Raw genomic sequence first — 15,634 nt, 5'->3', positions numbered from 1 at the left:
AACCAACTGAGCTACCTGGCCAGGGCATCTTTGTTTCATTTTTTTATTTTCATACCAGATGGATGATATAAATATTCAAAATTAGTATTGACTGAAAATACTTTAGACAAGTGTGTCTTCTTTTGTAAATGTCACTCAACAGGTTTGGGGGTAAGAGGTTCTCTGTAAGATAATGCTAGCACTGTGCCTACAATGCTGAATACAGTGGCTGGTGCTTTGCCAATAATGAGTAGATGTTTACTGAATGAATAAGGAATTATGTTCACAGTATGTGTAGATCTAGAGAAGAAGCAGGATTTGTCTAAGACAGATTTTAAGAGATCTACCAGACAACCAGTTTAAAAATGAAAAATATAAATAAATAACAACTGTGGAATGAGTCCCAAATGTATTTTAACCAAAATTTTTGCATTTTTTTTTTTTGGTTTTTATTTCAGGTTAGCTTTGTCAGATGAGGACATGAGCTTGGGAAGTGAATCAGGTAAGATGGTAAAGTCATTAAAATGTGAAATGATAACATTTTACATATCAAAACAGTTTGTCACAACTTTTAAAAAGAGATTATGTTAATATCTATTCAAATTTTTTTAAATCACTCTTTTCTTTTACAGTTTACATTCATCATTATTTTGTATTAGTTTCAGGTGTACAGCATAGTGGTTAGACAGTCATCTTTACAAAGTGTTCCCTGTCCCTGATATATCCAGTACCCACTTGACACCATACATAGTTAGTGTGATATTATTGACTATATATTATTGACTATATTTCCTATGTTATACTTTACATCTCCTTGTCTATTTTGTAACTACCTACTTTTACTTCTTAATCCCTTCACCTTATTCAACCAATCCCTGAAATCCCCTCCCCTTAAGTCACTTTATGTCTCTTCTATACAAAGACTTTTGAGTAAGATTTTTTTCTAGCTTTTTTAGTAGTAATTGGCATATAACACTGTGTAAGGTTAAGGTGTACAGTGTGATGATTAGATATATATGTAATTATCACATATATAAATGATTTTCACAATAAAATTAGGTAACCCATCCATCACCTCTCATGTCACCGTATTGATTTTGGGGGTAAGAACATTTAAATTTACTCCCTTAGCCACTGTCAAGGATACAATACAGTATTTTTAACTAATGGTTACCATGCTGTACATTAGCCCAGAATTTCTTTGTACCCTTTGACCAATCTCCCCATTTCCTCTACCACCCAGGCCCTAGCAACTACCAATATATTCTCTGTTTCTATGAGTCTGGCTTTTTTAGATCTCACTTTTAAGTGAGATCATATAGTATTTGTCTTTCTCTGTGTAACTTATTGCACTTAGCACAATGCCCTCTAGGTTCATCCATGTTGTAGAAAATGGCAGAATTTCCTTCTATTTTTTTTTTTTTTATGGCTGAATAATATTCTCTTGTTTGTATGTATATTTTTTCTCTATTCATTCCTCTGTGACAGACACTTAGGATGTTTCCATGTCTTGGCTATTGTAAATAATGATGCAGTAACCATTGGGTGCAGATGCTAATTTTGAAAGAGTATGTACCCAGAAGTAGAACTGCTAGATCATATGGTAGTTCTACTTTTAAGTTTTTTAGGAACCTCCATACTGTTTTCTATAATGGCTATACCAATTTACATTCCTATCAACAGTACACAAGTTTACCTTTTTCTCTATCTTCACCAGCATTTGTTCTTTTTTTTTTTTTAAATAATAGCCATTCTAACAGATGTGAAGTGGTATCTCATGGTTTGGATTTGTATTTCCCTGATGATTAGTGTTGTTGAGCACCTTTTCATGTACCTGTTGGCCATTTGTATGTCTTCTTTGGTTGGAAAAAAATGTCCATTCAGGTTTTTGCCCATTTTTAAATCAGATTTGGGATTTTGTTTGCTATTGAATTGTATGAGTTCCTTACATATTTTCGATGAACTCTGTATCAGATATATGGTTTGCAGATACTTTACCCATTTTATAGGTTGCCTTTTCATTTTGCTAATTTTTATACTATGCAGGATTTTCTAAAATTTTTTAAGTTTTAATTTTCTGTTCAGCCATTTCATATAGGAGGAGGGCACAAATAAATCCTTTTTCTTCAGATCTGTGCAGAAGATTTTTGATTTGATATAGTGCCATTTGTTTATTTTTTAATTTGTTTCTTGTACTTCCAGTGTAGTACCCTCCCAAAAAAAAAATCATTACCAAGACGAGTATCAAAGAGGTTTTTTTCTATTTTTTATTCTAGAAGTTTTATGGTTTTAGGTATTATATAACTCTTTAATCCATTTGAAGTTAATTTTTGTGAGTGGTGTAAGATAGAAGTTTAATTTCATTCTTTGTATTTGAGTATAGTAGATATAGTTACCCTTGCTCTTTTTTGGTTACCATTTGCATGGAATATATTTTTTAAGCCTTCACTTTTAGCCCATATGTATTCTTAAAGCTAAAGTGAATCTCTTGTGGGCAGCATATCATTGGATACTGGTTTGTTTGTTTTTTTAATCCATTCAGTCATGCTGTGTCCTTTTATTGGAGAATTTAATCCATTTGTTGTTGAATTATTGATAAGTACTAATGATCATTTTGTTTATTGTTTTCTGACTGTTCTATAATTGCTTTGTTTCTTTATTTTTTCCTTGTTCTCTTCCTTTGTGATTTGATGACTTTTTGTGGTGATATGCTTTGATTCTTTTAACTTTCTGTGTATCTGTTACAGGTTTTCTTGCTTTGTGGTTACTGTAAGGCTCACATAAATATATAACGTTTTATTTTATTTATTTTGATTTGCCCTACATCCTATTCTTATTTTGTCAAAAAGTAAAAAGCCATCCTGTTTTTATTTTCACTCAACAGTTGCAAAAGATTTACCTATAGATTCATTGGAAGATGATTTTGAGAAAGAATTCTCATTTCTGAACAACCTCCTAAGTTCTAGTTATTCAAGTACTAGTGAATTGACCAAAGAATGTCAGACTGACTTGGGAAGCCTCAATGCCAGTCTCATATCCCAGGAGCCTTCTGTGGGGACTGAGTCTCTTGCTCAATCCGCACGATTCCTTCCTTCACATCTCTTTGACCTTGGCCTTCATGCTGCTGGAGCTTTCAACAGTAAGTGTCTATGAAACATTTGGACACCCATAACTTATTTTGTCTTTGTGAAACAAAACATTGTGCATGTGGATGCTAAAATCAAGACAACTGATTTTAATTAACTTCAGTACTACTAGATAAAATCTGTAGTCACACCAGTCAACTGGAAAAATATCACCACTGGAGTCTGTCAGTGAGAGTGAAACAAGGGCTGCTTTCCTGCCACCTCCACTAAACCTCACATTTTCTTCACTGACTTTCCCAGGTGTCTTCTCTACACAGAAAATCAGTGTTTTGTCTGAAACTTTCGACCTGCTAAGTTACCCCTACAAAGCACAGGCAGGTGGATTCTTCCACCCAGCAAAGTTTGGTGTTTTCCTTCCATGGGTTCAGAGTTGACAAGGGAAAAAAGAACAGCTCTCAAAGCTGGTTCTATGGCAGCCTTCTGGGCAAGGCTGCAGGAGTGGGAACTGCAGTAGAAAGCTAGAGGCAGGGTATTATCCTGAGGAAAGAGTCACCTGCTTTGGTTATATGTCAAGGAGTCCCTCTACTCACCTGCTGTTCTATCATCCTGTGTCCAACCCAGCACCTTGGGAACCATTGTGCTCCCCAGCTCCCAACTTCCGTATTGGTTGCTAAGTCCTGTCTATTCTCTTTCTAAAACGTGTCTTAAATTTCCCACTTCTTTCTGCTCCCTCAACCAGAGTCATTTAGAGCCTCATTTGGTTTCCTGGGTTGTTGCCAGAGTCCTCCCAAACCTTCCATGCATCTTCTAGAGTTCTCTCTCTAAGAAGTAGATTCTGATGTCAGCATCCTGCTTACATTATTTAAAAAGGAAGCACCATGGGCTTGAGGATAAAACCTGCCTGTGCCTGCATGTCTGCCCTAAGCTACCTTACTTCAAAACAGTTACCATTTCCTATAACTATATTGAATATTTTCAGATCCCTCTGAGGCATCTTTACGTGTCACTTCTTTGAATTATGATGTTTCAGTATTGGAACTTAGGCTTGAGCCCAAGTGTTAGATTCCCAGTCCAGTGTTTGCTCCGTGACAGCCAGCCTTGGAAGACATCCTCAATACTGCCCAAGTGGAAGTGGTTTCTTCCACCTCTGGACTCTAATCGTTTCCATGGTTATAATCAGTTTATCTTGCTTTATATCTCTATCTTTATCCCTTAGTAGATCTTAACTCTTGGGAAAAAGCCTCATAGTACCTAGGAGTGTCTTAATGCATTATATTTTGTATTAAAATACTTATGTTCATACTTTATCTGTAGGACCATTGTATTTTATGAAGTCTCTAAGCACCTCAAGGGCATCCTCTGTGGGGCGATTCATCTTTGTAGCAAAAAGTTGGCTCAATAAATACAATCACTCAATACGTTTGTTACATAGCCTGAAAGTGAGAAGGGACAGTATTATTTGATGAAGAGGTATTCTAGGATAATTCAGATGTTTTGCTATCATAAAATTTTAGAAAACAATAATTCTCATATGGCATATCAATGGCCCAATTGTTATACATATTTACAAACTGATTCATTCTCCCTATGAACTCCTTCTGCTCTTTCTTCTTGTCACATCTCTAGCAGCACTGGATTCTTTTTTCTTTCTGGCAATACAATCTCAACAATATTTCTTTTAAAATTTTTTATTGATTTGGGAGAGAGAGTGGAGGGTGGAGGGAGGAAGAGAGAGGGAAACACTAATTCATTGTCCCACCTATCTATGCCATCACTGGTTGTCTCCTGTATGTGCCCTGACCAGGGATTGAACCAGCAGCCTTGGTGTATCAGGACAATGCTCTAACCAACTGAACTTCCCAGCCAGGGCTCAACAATGTTTCTTCACCACTCAGAACATTTGTTCTGGTCCCTGCCTGCAGGCTGACAGGGTATTTCCATGTAATAGCAGAGGCATTTCAGGGTCTTGCTTAATTTGAGGCCATCAGGAGACAAAAATCTGGTTTCCTGCCTCCTAGTGCAGGACTCTGTCTACTCCACTAGCTTTTCCTTTAGGTTTACTTCTTTTGTGCCTGTGATGTAGACCAGGAAACTGAGGTGCCCTGAGAGTTAAAATATCTATGTTCTAAGAACCCCAAAGATTATGCTGGGTCTCAAATGATCTCTCCCAAACAAGGAAGGTTGTAGGCAGGAGAATCTAACTTCCTTTCTAGTGCTGCTTTAATTATAGTGTAAAGAACTTCATGTTACAGCAAACATTTCCCTATTACCAACAGAGTATTCATTATGAACTCTTTAACAACTACATAGTATTTTGTCACATTTATCCACAATAATCTAATGTTTACTTACTGTTTCTACTTTTCATTTTAGAAATAATGCTACAATAAACATAATCATGCATGCTCTTTTTCCTTCAGTTGAATTATTTCCTTATATTTCTAGGACTGAGATTACTGAGTCCAAGGGTATAAACATAATTATTGGTTTCAAGATTCTAATTGTTAGGTCTGTTTCTTCTTTTCCTGAGTTCTTAGGACTTCTCTTTCTATACCGTATCCATTTTCAATTGTTAAAAAAAAAAAAAACTTGTATATTTACAGTCCCCTTAAAGATGGGGAAACGTTCTGAGAAATGTGTCATTAGGTGATTTTGTCATTGTGCAAACATGATAGAGCGTAACACAAACCCAGACAGTAGAGCCTACTACTGTTAATTGAATGCACTATATTTGTATACAACTGGCAATGCAGGTTTGTTTACACCAGCATCACCACAAACATGCAGTGCATTGCACGATGCTGTGTTGTGTTAAGACAGCTATGGTGTCACGAGGCACTATGAATTTTTCAGCTCATTATAATGTTACGGGACCACTGTTGTATATGTGATCTGTCATTGATTAAATTGTCATTATGTAGTACATGGCAGTATTTCAAAACCACTTTGAAAATGTAGGGAAGTGTAATCTAACTCTAGCTGAGACTAAATTTAGATTTGAATAAAATACATAACTGCAGATAAACTCTAAGTATTTTACACCTCTTATACTGTAGAATATTACCCTGGTACAAAGATGACATTAGTTATTTTTATCTCTTCTTGTTTCTCTGGTGCTACTTGATGCTACTTCCTATTTGATTAACAATGGATAATTCATTACTTCCCTCACCCTAGGCTGGGCCTCCAAAGAGGGATTAGAACTTCCTCTTTCACACATTGATAACAAACCAGTGCCTTCACAGAGTCCAAAGAAATTAACAAAATGTAAGTTATTTTTTTAATATTCTTTGCCATCATATTAACAATTGGTTGAATTCAGATAAATGTAGAAAAGGGTCACTTTAAACTTTTCATCTCATATTACCCTGAAAAATATTTTATAAGCAAGGAATTAAAATGAAAGCTGTATCTGGCTACCCCTCACCATAGAAAGAATTGAATACTAATTTGTGAGCTTGTCATAGTAAACTAAATTCTGTACTTTAACCTTTTATATTTTGTGTTAAGGTTTGTCTATAATAGATAATACCACTGGGGATAGAAGATGTTCTTTGATTACCAGATGCCTACTTACAAATAACGCATCCCCGCACTCATTAGCCTAGGGCCTGGTGCATAGTAATTGCTAACATATTGAGTGCTTACCATATTGTTGTCTGCAGAGCTGGTCCACGTTGTAATTACCAAATAGGGTATACACAGAAAATAGACACACTCTGTCTTGCAGAACTTTACATACATATTAATCTTAGTCGCTGATGTTGATTTTTTCAAACCGTTAATATTAGAATTTCAAATGTACAAAAATTGTGCATAAATGAAAACAGCACAAAAAATCTGTATACCCATTACTCAGGTCCACTCATTGTTAGTGTTTTACCCCATTTGCTTTATGCAGGCCTCTCTGTATTATTTCTGAACCAGTTGTAAGTTACATACATCATGACCCTTTACCCCTGATTACGTTAGTCTGTGTTTCCTAAGAACAAGTATATTCACTTGCACAATCACAGTATGATTATAAACTTCAGTACATTTAATATTAACATACTTTTCTATAATCTGTCATGTATTTGTATTCCAATTTGGGGAGTTGACCTAGTAATGTCCTTTACAACACTTTTCCCCTCCAGTACTGCAAGTGTAGGGGTATATATTATATTCACTTGCCATGTCTCTTTAACCTATTTAATCTGAAAATTTATACAGCTCTAAAAATTTTTTTGGATATGGGCATCTTAATAGAATATAGTCCCTCTGTTCTACTGCTTTTTTTGTTTTTACTAGACTGCTTCTTATAATTTTAGCTAAGGTCTCCATGTTATTAAATTCAGGTATTCATTCTTTTGAATTTATTTTTAATTGAAATTTTAAGTATAGTTGGTATATATTAGTTTCAGGTGTAAAATATAGTTGGTATATATTAGTTTCAGGTGTAAAATATAGTGATTTGACATTTTTATACCTTACGATGTGATCACGCCACTAATTCTAGTGACCATCTGTTACCATGCAAACTTATCACAGTATTATTTACTATATTCCTCTTCACCTTTTTTTTATCCATCCTCCTACCTTCTCCTTTCTGGTAAGAATCTTTCTGGTCTGTTTCCATGAGTCTGTTTTTGTTTTGCTTTGTGTTTTTAGATTCCACAGATAGGTGAAACCATATGGTATTTGTCTTTCTGACTTATTTCACTTAGCATAATACCCTCTAGGTCCATCCATATTGCTACAAATGGCAGGATCTTATTTTCTATGGCTGCATAGTATCCCATTGTGTGTGTGTGTATAAATATTTATTCATGGACATCTAGATTACTTCCATATCTTGGCTACTGTAAATAATTCTACAATGAATATAGGTATGCATGTATCTTTTGAATTAGTGTTTTCGATTTCTTTGGATAATTGCCAAAAGTGGAATTGCTAAGTCATATCATGGATTGATTTTTAGTTTTTTGAGGAATCTACATACTGTTTTCCATAGTGGTTGTACCAATTTGCAGCCACTCCAACAGTGCACAAGGGTTCCCTTTTCTCTACATTTCCAAGATGTTATGTGTTTACTTTTTGATAATAGCCATTCTTACTGGTATGAGGTGATCTCATTGTGGCTCTGATTTGCATTTCCCTGATCATTAGTGATCCTGAGCATCTTTTCATGTCTGTTGGCCATCTGTATGTCTTCCTTGGAGAAATGCCTTTTCATGTCCTCTCCCCATTTTTAATCAGATTTTTGTTGTTGTTGTTGTTATTGAGTTGTTTGAGTTCCTTATATATTTCGGATATCAAACCCTTATCACATATACCATTGGTAAAGATCTTCTCCCATTCAGTAGGTGTCTTTTTGTTGGTGGCTTCCTTCACTGGGCAGAAGCTTTTTAGTTTGATGATGTCCCGTGTTTATTTTTGCTTTTGTTTCCCTTGCTCGAGGGGACTTATCCAAAAACATATTACCCAGACTGATGTACAATATTTACTACCTATATTTTCTACTAGGAGTTTTATGGTTTCAGGCCTTACCTTTAAATCTTTAACTCATTTTGAGTTTATTTTTTATGTCATGTAGGAAAGGTGTCCAATTTCATTTTTTTTGCATTATCTGTCCTGTGTTCCCAAACCAGTTTTTAAAGAGACTGTCATTACTCCATTGTATATTCTTATCTCCTTAGTTGTATATTAGTTAACCATATAGAGGATTTATTTCTGGACTCTATTCTGTTCCACTGATATTTGTGTTTGTTTTTGTGCCAGTTCCATACTGTTTGAATATTATAGCTTTGTAGTATGGTCTGAACTTAGGGAGTATGATACCTCCAACTTTGTTATTTTTTTCTCAAAATTGCTTTGGCTATTCATGGTCTTTTGTGGTTCCATATAAATCTTAGTGTTATTTGTTCTAGTTCTGAGAAGAATGTCATTGGTATTTTGATAGGAATTGCACTGAATCTGTAGACTGTTTTCGGTAATATGGACTTTTTAATGATATTAATATTTCCAATCATGAGCATGGTGTATCCTTCCACTTATTTGTGACCTCTTTAATTTGCTCCCTCAGTGTCTGTTTTCAGACCACAGATCTTTTCCCTCTTGGTTAAATTTATTCCTAGGTATTTTATTCTTTTGATACAATTGTCTATGGGATTTTCTTAATTTCTCCTCATATAAAAATAGTCACAGGAATGTAAAGTACAGTAGGGAATATATCCAGTAATATTGTAATAACTACGTATGGTGTCAGATGGGTACTAGACTTATTGAAGTGATCCTTTCGTAAGTTATATAAACATCTAATCACTATGCTGTATACTTGAAAGTAAGATAGTATTATATGGAAACTGTAATTGAAAAAGGAAATTTTAAAAAATATTTAAAATTTGTAAAGTGCACATGGAAAGGACTAATGAAACAACTAAAAACCAAAATGACTGTTGGCTGTGTTAATGTTCTAGAGTGAGGGGGAATTTTTCCCCTTATGTTGGTATTTTAATAATGCTTTTATAATAAATATTTTAAGCACTAAGTTTACAAATGTAATGTTTCTACTTTGTAGGAACAGGTTACTTTTAATTTTGAACCTCATCTGAGAGCCTTGAATAAATTATCTTAGTGTTTCTCAGAAGACTTCACTACTGCTTGCCTTTTCACTTTTAATCAGGTCTTTTCTCAGAGCAACATGCAATTACTTAGATATAATAAAAGAGCCTCAGCAAAGTACAGGTATCTGCATTCGTTTTTCAGAATTATCCTTATGAAGATAAAATTGATAGTTTATTCTTGTCGGTTGTCTTTGATTCAAAACAAGCATTTACTTCAAAATCATAGAAGCGGTAGAGTAATGTGCTTTCAAAAATCTGAGACTCATTAATGTGTGTGTATTTTTTTTAATAGCTCCCAACAATGGTAACCAAGACATGTCAGCCTGCTTCAATCTATTTGCAGACATGGATCCACTTACAAACCCAGATGCTATTGGACACTCAGATGATGAACTGCTTAATGCTTGACTGAAGTTATGATGTCTCTTCAGTGGCCTTGAGACATCAATTTTGCAACATATTGCCTTTGTGCATAGGAGTTTATATTGTAACCCATATACAAAAACACTGCTGTGAATGTTAACACTTGTCAGCCAACTTTAGACAGATGACAAGGACCACATATGTTTGAATTGACTTGTCTCTTTAATATATGGATTTGCAGCTGGAATAATATGTGGAAAATACTTGTAACTATTTAGTTTCAAATAGATAACAAAACTTATTTTGAAATAACAGCTAGGAAGAATTCTGTCAATGAGTTGGGCTTATTTCTTTGGAAAACCTTTTATATGTAAGTTGCCTTACTGGCTATGAAAATTCTTCATGTGTATCAACAACAGCATGTAAACTGGGCTGTGATTTAGGGTTTTTAAATAAAAGAATGGCAAGGAGAATTTTCTGTTATGGAAAATAGCACTAGAACCAGACCAGTTTTGTCTTTAGTTAGAAAGGCAGAATAAGATTTGAGAACTCAATTTGCTTTAATGAAATCACAGAGAAACTTGGTACTTGTTTTTTCCTCTGAAAGACTAAAATGTACTCCTACCTTTATTCCTTCATAGAAAATCATGGACACCCATCATATCAAATTTCAGTGGGGAAATAGCAGGATGATTTATTTGCTTAGTCCATCTTCTGTAGAAACAAAAATCTCTTTCCATATCATAAACTACAGGAATGTCCATATACATAGCAACTGTCATATATACATATAGTATGCATATTCTTCCTGAAAAGGAAGGGAAGACACTCCCTAAGCAATTTATAATATATTCCTGAAATTACCCAGAAACTTCTATCCGAATGGGGGAGAAATTCTAAACACCTTATCCTTACACATATTTGCATACTTAACTTATTTCTTCACATGTATTAGTGCAGAATACTTCCTACTAGAGTTACAGAAAGCTGATCAATAAGGGAATGTCTTATTTTTCCATTTTTCCCTATAATTGGGAGACATCATCTGAGGCTTTATTTGATTACTAAGGAAAAACTGTAATCCTTAGAGGGTTTTGAATCTAAGTAGAAGAGGAAAGGGTATTTAATTGAAATTAGTGTAAGCTAGTGAAAATAGCCACTGTACACACACACACCAATCAGTCAATTTCCTGGTCTTTTTTCTTGCCCACCCTTAGTTTTGAGGCAGTTCTCCAGATGTGTTAACTTTTGTCATCCAGATCATTGCATCTCCATAAGAAAACATTTTAACTTAGTTGTTCATAGCAGTTTCATTATGCTCTCAATTCTAAAGAGGCTTATTTATTTACAAGAAAATTGCTTGTAATATCTGAGTCATTGTATGGACTGGAGTAGGTAAAATGCAGCCCACCTCTCATCCATAGTAGTTTCTCTAACTAGTATCTGAATTGCCCACATACTTCGTAGGTTGGAAAGACCTTATCTGAGGGTCAGAAAAATGGACTCAGGGAAGAGTTATGAAGTCTTTCCTTAAATGTTTTCACATGCATATTCCTATTTATTTGGTTATTCCTTCAGAATTAATTAACTCTTTTTTATTCGGTGAAATTCCCCAGAATGCAATACTGCCTTTGTTCTGCCAAGATTCAGTCACCTTTCAGTACCTCAGAAAATGCTATGTCTTTGGTTTGTGTCCTTTTTCTTTTACTGATTTATTTCACTAATGCATTAGTTCAGATATATTTATCTCCCTCACATGCATACAAAGAGAACATAACACAGAGGAAAACCACTGGTCCCTCCAAGCCAGAAACCTGAATCCTGGAGTATGAATGTGAAGGGATACTGCCCTCGATTTCCCAAGAGCAAAGATTCTCAAAAAAAAAAAAAAACCAAAAACAAACAAAAAAACAACCATACGAGGAGTTTTTATTATTCAGTTCTGTGTGTCTAACATGTTCTCTTTCAACAGAGTATGCAGTTGCCCATTTAACCAAAGTGCAACATTAACTGCTTTAGCAAGTCTAGTTATAACTTTAGCAAGTCTTAACAACTCCATTTTTGAAGAGCACACTAAAACTTTTGTCATTAAAATTAAGGTAATGATTCATATTTTCTCTAGTTATTTGAAGCTCATTCATTAATTTAGGGACCAAAAACAGAAATGTAGCTGTTCTTATACCTAGATTGCTAATAAAGAAAACCAACCATATATTCAGTAGGGAGTGAAGGAAAAGTCAGAACAAACAACACAGAACAGTTACTATTTGTCTAAATCTAGATCAGTGATCGAATCCGAAGTAAATTAACCTTAACCACAGATAGGCTGAAAAAAACTCTTTCAGAATAAATGCCTGCTTTTTACCTTTGATACCAAAGAAGAATGCATTTAACCTTAGACAAGCCCCAGAAATAAGTTTGCCTCATCTTTCTACAACCACTTTACCAGAAAGACAGGAGTACCAGGGCATATTAAGATTAGATAGGTGTAACTTTATATTTTTTGAAATCTTTCATTAATTGTAAAACTTCGCTCTGATATGGTTAGAAACAAACTGTATTTTAACAAAACAGATTTTAGTATTTGCACAATATAGAAAGTGTTTATATTTCAGCTATGGATATTTATTTCACATAACACAGACCATCTGGAAATAAATGTAGAGACCTTACAGCCTAAGAACAAATGAACTTTGGATGTGCTCTATCTATTTTTCTGAACTTCTTTTAATAAAGATTTCAAGGTAGCATAAACAAAAAAAAAACCCTTTATTTCCTAAAGTGCTCTATACAAATCCAGTTATTGTTTCCCTATTTCAAAACTTGGGTTTTAGCATAGGACTGTAGTAGTGAGAAGGCAGTTTGGATACACACACACACACACACACACACACACACAGAATGAAAATAAAACCTGGGCAATTAATATACTTGTGAGATTGATTCTGTTTTACTTCTTAAATATTGGATACTGTAAAATATGGGAAATAAAAGAATATGCATCCTTTGTATAAATAGTAACAAAACAAACTATCAAATATCAAAAATTTGGGCCCTTAAGAAGTAACCAATGAGATAAAAGCCCTAATATTTAACCTGATTTCCCAAGGCAGGAATTAAAAGAAGCAAGCCAGAATTGATCCACTGCAGTGCATTTCCTTACCTTGAGCAATAAAGCAGCCCCAGAATCTTCTGATATAGAAATTTAACTAGGAAGGAAATACAAACTTCAAAATATTAATTAACTCAGTATTGAAAGTAATGCATTTAAAACCTATAATGTGGGTGGACTTCTGGCCAAGACAGAGGCCTACATAGATACACTGCATCTCCTCCACAACTAAGAAGAAATACAACTATCTCAAAACTAGAGACAACCAGTAGTTCCAGAAAATCAAGCTGCACAGAAGTCCAAAAACAAACATATATATAAAAATATATATATATCCAGACAGGAGGGGAGGGGCCAGTGCAGAGAGGACGCGGTGTGGTGGTGGTGGCAGTGGCAGCAGTGGCAGGCCGGTGGAAAGCGCAATCACATTTTAAGAGGTTGGGAGGGACACCTGGGGAGCACTCCCAACACCAGACCAGACTGCACAGCTCACGGTTCTGGCGCCAGGGAAAATAAAGCCTCATTGTTTCTAACTGTGCGAACCAGTGGGGGTTGGGGTGGAGGAAGAAACTGCCAGTGTCTCAGTAGAGTCAACTTGTTTAAAGGGCCCCCACGGTCCTAGAACATCCACAGACCCACACAGGGAACAACGGACAAGGCAACAGCTAGAGGTGCCAGTCCCATAAAAAAGTGGGATAAGTGCCTGAAAAAGGGGTGAACGCTGAGCAAGTGGCACTGTTCCCTCTCAGACCCCTCCCTGCCTCCAAAGCACCACAATGTGGTGAAACGGGTTACAGGTACTGACAAATACCTAAGGCTCTTCCCCTTACAACGGAACAGGTGTGACAGCTCTACCTAAGATACAGAGGCAAACAAACACAGGAGCATGTCAAGATGAGGAGACAGAGAAATATGGCCCCAAAGAAGGAATGGATCAAGGTTCCAGTGGGAGAACTAAGCGATGAGGAGATAGCCAACCTAAGAAACAAGGAGATAGCCAACCTAACAGACACAGTTCAAAACACTGGTGATAAAGATGCTCACAGGCTTGACAGATATGCTAAAGTACAGCAAATGCATAAGGGAAGAAGTGAAGGCTATGCTAAATGAAACGAAGGAAAAATCACACAAAACCAGTGGTGAAGGGAAGGAAACCAGGGTACATATCAATGATTTGGAATATGAGGAAGAAAAAAACAGTCAACCAGTACAAAATGAGGAAACAAGAATTGAAAAAACAATGAGAGGCTTAGGAACCTCTGGGACAACTTTAAACGTGCCAACATCCAAACCATAGGGGTGCCAGAAGGAGAAGAGGAAAAGCAAGAAATTGAAAACTTATGTGAGAAAATAATGAAGGAAAACTCCCCAAATTTGGTGAAGGAAATAGACGTACAAGTCCAGGAAGCAGAGAGTCCCAAACAAGCTAGACCCAAAGAGGACCACACCAAGACACATCATAATTAAAATGCCAAAGGTTCAAGATAAAGAGAGAATCTTAAAAGCAGCAAGAGAAAAGCAGAGAGTTACCTACGAAGGGGTGCCTATAAGACTATCAGCTGATTTCTCAAAAGAAACTTTGCAGACAAGACAGGACTGGCAAGAAGTATTCAATGTGATGAAAAGTAAGGAACTACAATGAAGACTACTCTGTCCAGCAGTGGCTGCGGGGGCAGTACTTGGCGGCACCACAGCTAGAGGCAGCGTGGCTTGCAGGAGAGCGGTGGGTGGGCGCAGCTAGCAGCAGCTGCTATGATGAAAAAGTCATACTGTTTAAACCCAAGAAATGATCCCAGCCCCAAACCAGACCATGTAGCTTGCAGTTCCAGAGCCTGGGAAAATAGAGCCACATTGCTTCTGACTGTGAAAGCAAGTGGGGGCTGGGGCGGAGGAAGAAGCTACCAGTCTCAAAAAGGAGGCGGCTTGCTTAGCACAGGAAGGGGGAGAAGTGCCTGGAAAAGCGGCGGCAGCTGGAACTGTTCCCTCTCAGACCCCTCCCTGACATACAGCGCTAAAATGCAGTGAAACGGTCACCAGCACTAATGAATAAGGCTCCGCCCCCTATAACGTAAGAGGTGTGACAGCCCCATCCAGATCACAGAGACAAACACAGAAAACTGTCATGATGAGGAGACAGAGAATGGGGCAGATCAAGGTCCCAGTGACAAAATTAAGCAACCAGTAGACCTAACAGACCAGGAGATAGACAAGTTAACTGATGCACAGTTTAAAGCATTGGTGATTAAGATGCTCATAGATTTGACAGCAAAGATTAAAGAGGATGGGGAAAGAATGAAGGCTATTCTGGCTGAAATGAGGGAAAATCCATACAAAACAAGTGGTGAAGGAAAGGAAACCAGGGTTCAAATCAACAAACTGGAACATAAGGAAGAAAGAAACAGTCAACCAGTACAAAAGAGGAAATGAGAATTTAAAAAAACATGAGATGCTTAGAAACCTCTGGGACAGCTATAAACGTGACAACATCT

At 36.2% G+C, this 15,634-nt stretch overlaps 1 protein-coding gene and 1 pseudogene across 1 annotated transcript in view; one reads left to right on the top strand and one right to left on the bottom strand.

Annotated features, from left to right (window-relative positions):
- ICA1L (islet cell autoantigen 1 like) overlaps window positions 1-10,534 on the top strand; it is a 39,525-nt gene extending 28,991 nt beyond the window's left edge. The window contains exons 9-12 of the mRNA XM_090282701.1: window positions 438-481; window positions 2,864-3,118; window positions 6,243-6,332; window positions 9,963-10,534. Of these exons, the coding sequence (XP_090138827.1) occupies window positions 438-481; window positions 2,864-3,118; window positions 6,243-6,332; window positions 9,963-10,078 (505 nt within the window). The 3' untranslated portion in view covers window positions 10,079-10,534. The remainder of the gene's footprint in view (window positions 1-437; window positions 482-2,863; window positions 3,119-6,242; window positions 6,333-9,962) is intronic.
- Window positions 2,051-2,140, bottom strand: LOC150022530 (small nucleolar RNA SNORA29; annotated as a pseudogene).
- Window positions 10,535-15,634: the final 5,100 nt, after the last annotated feature.

The sequence above is a fragment of the Furipterus horrens genome, unplaced genomic scaffold (assembly GCF_987537825.1).
Source record: "Furipterus horrens unplaced genomic scaffold, mFurHor1.1.pri manual_scaffold_1, whole genome shotgun sequence".
In the NCBI taxonomy this organism is placed as follows: domain Eukaryota; kingdom Metazoa; phylum Chordata; class Mammalia; order Chiroptera; family Furipteridae; genus Furipterus; species Furipterus horrens.
The sequence above is the reverse complement of the archived record's forward strand: the minus strand, read 5'-3'. Positions and strand labels throughout refer to the sequence as shown.